We start from the raw sequence: 5,211 nt of genomic DNA, 5'->3' as shown, positions 1-5,211 counted from the left end.
AGCGGGGACAGAGAATTACTGGGCACATCATGACATAGAAAGATGTGTCCTGGTCTGCTGAAGCTGTGCAGAGTTTTGCTGGAACAAAGTTTTGCTGGGAAAAAGTCCAAAGCTAAGATGAGGGCATAAGCTTTTGCACGGGTCTAACGCTAGTTGGCAAGGCCACGGTTGCTGCTGTAAAAGGATGCAACGGAATAGAGAATTCAGTTCACCTGCAGAAAATATTGAGCAATTAACTGGCTAACAGAGATGCAGCCCCTGCATTTGGGGAAAGCTAAATTCCCATGGGAAGACCTCGCAGGGCACAGCCCCAAGGAGAGAAAAGACTGGAAGAGGAAAACAATTCTACAGCTCAGTTTCACACCAGGAAAAGCCCACATTGGCCAAAGGTCTTCTCTTTCTTCGATGTTTCTTGGTCTCAAGATAAAAGACACTTTATTATATATTCTTTTCTTTATAAAATAATAAGGACATGAAGCTAAAAAAAGGCAATAAATACAAATAGAAACAGCCATATAGCTAAATAAACTATGTACGAGATCTGGAATGCGGCCTCATATCTGTGTAACCGATGAGCACACTTCATACCTGGTTGAACAGTCTATTAAGCTAATGCAAAAGGGTAACTTTTACCTCAAAGGAGCAAACCAACACTATGGAGTTTAAAGAAAAAGCCTACCTGACAGAGAAGGCGAGGTAGTCAGAGAGTGGGGGAGCTGATGACATAAAGAAACAGAGAGGAGATAATGAACGGGAAGAGCCTAAGTCACCTCAAGACCTGTCTGCCGCCACCCACTTTTTCCCCCCGCTGAGTCCCAGATGCCCTCATTCCTGTCAGTTGAGCTCCAAGCATTCAGACACGAGAGCTGAAGGGGGAAATTTCACATTTAGACTACAGTAAAGCTGTTAGTTTAATTACGCCTTCACATAGCCCTTTTTCCACTCACACACCCAGACCTCAAGAACATGAACATTGCAGTGCCTGCTACCCACATGACAATTGGCACCTACAGAGTCCACTCTACAGAGCTGGCTTCAGCTAGAGCCATCTAACAGTAATGAGGACCTAGACAAGGAGGGAGTATGAGGAAAGAACGAAACATACAGAAAGGTGGTATATTTCTCAGTGTTCTCTAGAGGAACAGAACTGGTAGAATGGAGATATATATGCAGATACATATGTATATATGAACAATATATATATATATATATATATATATATATATAAAAAATATATATATATATATATATATATAGAGAGAGAGAGAGAGAGAGAGAGAGAGAGAGAGAGAGACTCAATCTTTGAAACCTTAAAACTCACCCATCCCAGTGACACACTTCCTCCGAAAGGCCACACCTTCTAATCCTTTCGAAGAGTTCCACTCCCTGGTGACTAAGCATTCACATGTGTGCATCTATGGGAGCCATTCTTAGTGAAATCACCCCAGGTGATAAAGGAATAGGAGATGGGCCCCAGTGCACAATGACACAGGAGGAAGGCTCAAGGGGAAAGAGGAAATTAAAGGTAGCTTAGCCAAGCCAGACAGGGCTGGGTCTGGAGTGGGGGCGGGGGATGGATAACCTGAAGGGAAGCTGAGCTGCGGAGGGTAGGAGTTGCGCAAGTTTCCACAGAGGGGAGGTGATCGCCACAAAGTGCGTGGGTTGACCCTCTCGCTGTGCCTGTTTCCTGGCAAGTCTGCGGCACCTCCAGTTTTTCTGGAGCACACAGAGTCCTGTGTGTAACAACTAACAACTGGGTTCCTTCCCTGGGGATGCTTAAAGAGACAATGACAAGTCAATGGACCAGAGCTCAAGAATGCAGGAGTGATTTATTTTATGACCTAGGTGGGGTGCACCTGATGACTCCTGTGGGGTTCAGCCGGAGCCAAATGACTGGGGCTTTAACAGGGTGCACGTCTATTCTTACGACTGTTGTAAATAGCACCAGCGCCCCCGGGTCCAGTGTCCACGCCTGTCCAAGGTCACATTTCCACTGAATACAAAACAATTTGGAATCCTATGATGACATTTTCTGCAATAGCTGAGATGTTCTTTTTGTAGCTGTTTTGTTTTTGTTGGTATTGGCGTTGTTTGGTGTACGTGTCTAAAATCTGAGTTCCGGGGAGTGATTTAAGGCAGAGGGAGGCATGGCAGGGAGGAAGTCTATTAATGACCCCTGCTCTCTGAGAGCGAAACAGACTTTAAATTTGTTTTCCAGGTTTGTTACTCTCTGCCTTCACTAACTCTCTTCAGAAAGGTTCCTCCTCCCCATTCTCCACTCTCCCTCCCCAACCCCTCTCCTGTACATCTTGGCTTTTGGTCTGGGCTAGCCTGCTGGTCCCGGCCCCTCTGCAGCACACTGATACCAGGGCAAGAGATGGGCCACTCACTGGATGTGTAGCACCTGCTCTGCCACCAGTCTGCTTGCTCCCCTAGAACCAACTCTTCACTCTCAGCCTGCTGTTTCCTTGCCTTTTACAAAAGCTAAGATGGAAATTTGCCCACACGATGCCGAGTTGCAATAAACATGAAATCCATCCATATTACTGCTCAGCTCTCTTCTTAACGTTAAGAAGATCAAAGCTGATCTTCTACAGAGGTCAGAGGGTACATCTAGCCAGCTGAGTTCCTCAGGAACCTAGAGAGAAGCTGAGACAGTTCCCAGAATCTTCATCTGCCTAAATGGACTGATGAAAACCAATGCAAAGAGTGTTGTGTGGATTGTCAGAGCTCAGAACCGATGCTCATGTCCCAGAGGAGGGTGAAGCAGGGCACCCAGTTCAGTGCAGGGGCCAGTCAGTCTCCTAGTCATGGAGACACAGAGGACTCTGGGCAGCGAAATCCTTCAGGACTGTGTATGAATACTGGCAGATGGTTATATATTATCTGTGGATATATTGGTTATCAATCAAGCATTTCCAAGTACAGACGGGGGTAACTCAGCCTGTGCTGTAGGAGAGATACCCAGGAGATACCACACCCTCAGTCCAGGACCTACTCAGTGAGAAAGTAAGCAGCCACGGGCACACGCAGGTTGCTCTGATAGAGTTGTTTGGTCAGCGGAGGCCCGCTCTCCAACTACAGTCAAAGTTTCATATGCGTGCCCCTGCTCTCTTCTTCAGTTACTGCCTTGGATGGATAAAATCCAATAGCTATTTGCTGAGTGAATGAACGAATGAATGAATGAATTTACAAACAAATGAATGGCAACGAATAAGTGCTGAAGGAACTCAGAGAGGAAGCAATAACTGGAGGAACTCACAAGGAAGGTGTATTTGAACTTGGCCTAGAAGAGTGGCAGGTATTTCCAGACACTGAGGAAACACTGAGTGATCTATTTGGAAGTGTGAGAAGGAACAGCTCACGGGCCACAGAATAGAACCCAGCAGAGGGACAGCTGGAGAATACGGTGACATCAGCGGCATTTGAGGACTCTGGGGCAAGAATCAAACTGTTGTATGATGTGGGAGTCCCCTCTGTGTGCTGTGATTACCATTAATGAATAAAGAAACTGCTTTGGACCTACAGCAAGGCAGAACTTAGGTAGGCAGGGAAAGCTAGGTTGAATGCTGGGAAAAAGAAGGGTGGAGTCAGAGGGATGCCATGGAACCGCTGTGAGAATCAGACATGCCGAAACCTTAGCTGGTAAGCCACTGTCACAAATTACTAGAAATGGGTTAAATTAATAGATAAGACATTAGCCAATAAGAAACTAGAGCTAATGGGCCAAGCAGTGGTTTAATTAATACAGTTTCTGTGTGATTATTTCGGGGCTGAGCTAGCCGGGTGGCCAGGAAGAACAAGTGGCTCTCCCCTCCCTCCAACAGTTTTGGATGAGGATTTGGATTTTTATCCTGCAGAAACAGTGGTCTGGGGAGGATTCTAATGTATATGAGCTGGGTATGTGATAGTGTTCTTGCCGAGGTTCTGAAGACGGTGGAGCCCAGGAGACCAGAAAAGAAGATTCAAGGGGAGAAGAGAATGGATATGGGAGTGGGGATGAGAGCAGAGATCTGGGAGAGAGGAGTTGAGAGAGGAGATGCTAGCGGCTGAGCTGGAGATACGAAAAATAGAATTAACACTGAGACTGGATTATGGGGTTCAGAGTTAAAAGGCCTTTGAGAACCTACGTGTTAGGATCTGGTAACAGGTCTGCAAGGTGGCGGTGAGTGGAGGGGACACCCATGCTCAGTGCCCAGGATATTCGTTTAAAAGTTAAGTCCTGCAGAGTGGCACCTCCCAAAAATGAAGGCCTGGGTCTGTCAAAGGACACTCATAGAAAGATCTAGAAAACAGTTGGTCATTCATGTTCAGAACTTAGAAGAAACACCAATGTGTGGGTAAGATTTTATGAATCAGTTTTAACTCAGGAGGAAAAAGAATAATGAAATAAAAAGATACAAGGGATAATGCAATCATACAATCATTTTTAAATAATAGAGAAGAATTGGAATGGGTAATCGAGATGATGAACTATAGGATCAAGTTCCATAGTGACAATTCCCTCCCTGCACAGCATACTTACCATGTGGTATCCTGTGGTCTGCACACAAAATACCATTGGAGAGGGAACCTCAGGCAATCCTGAGGTTTTTCCTAGAGGCCCAAAGTCCTGTGTGCATTCCCACATACCCACATAGGTCCAGGGTAGGTCAGGTACAAACCCAGGCCCAGGAAGACAAATCTTCATGTCTCTGCAGTGGTGGAGATGGAAGCTCAATGGTTTTGTCAAACAAGCTTTTATACCTTAAAACAAAGGTAGGGGGCTGGGGAGATGGCTCAATGGATAAACTGTTTGCCAGGAAAGATTGAGGACCCGAGTCCCTAGAAGCCCTATAAAAGCCGGGAATAGCTGCACATATTCATAACCTCATCAGTGGGAGGGGCAGAAAAAAGGTAGAGAGCTGGAACTCATTGACCCACCAATACAGCTGAAATAATGAGCCCCACACACAGTGAGAGATCCTGCCCTGCCCCCGAAAAAGAGCCGAGTGGGACTAGCAAGGTAGCTGAACAGGTGTACGTGCTTGATGCCAAATCTGACATCTCCAGAAGCCACTTGGTGGAAGAAGAATATCAACTTTCTCGAGCTGTCCCCTGACCTCAGTGCATAGGCTGTGTGCGTGATGAGCACATGAACACAGTAAATGAGACATGGACATCCACCTCTGGCCTCTGCATATGCATATATGGATAAACACGCGCTCTCTC

General features: G+C 46.1%; 1 protein-coding gene across 1 annotated transcript in view; it reads left to right on the top strand.

The window, feature by feature from the left end:
• Nucleotides 1–655: 655 nt before the first annotated feature.
• Clnk (cytokine dependent hematopoietic cell linker) overlaps nucleotides 656–5,211 on the top strand; it is a 94,275-nt gene continuing 89,719 nt past the window's right edge. The window contains exon 1 of the mRNA XM_026788622.1: nucleotides 656–696. Coding sequence (XP_026644423.1) covers nucleotides 656–696 — 41 coding nt within the window. The remainder of the gene's footprint in view (nucleotides 697–5,211) is intronic.

This window comes from Microtus ochrogaster, unplaced genomic scaffold (assembly GCF_000317375.1).
Source record: "Microtus ochrogaster isolate Prairie Vole_2 unplaced genomic scaffold, MicOch1.0 UNK5, whole genome shotgun sequence".
NCBI classification, from domain to species: domain Eukaryota; kingdom Metazoa; phylum Chordata; class Mammalia; order Rodentia; family Cricetidae; genus Microtus; species Microtus ochrogaster.
This window is presented reverse-complemented; position numbering and strand designations above follow the sequence as displayed.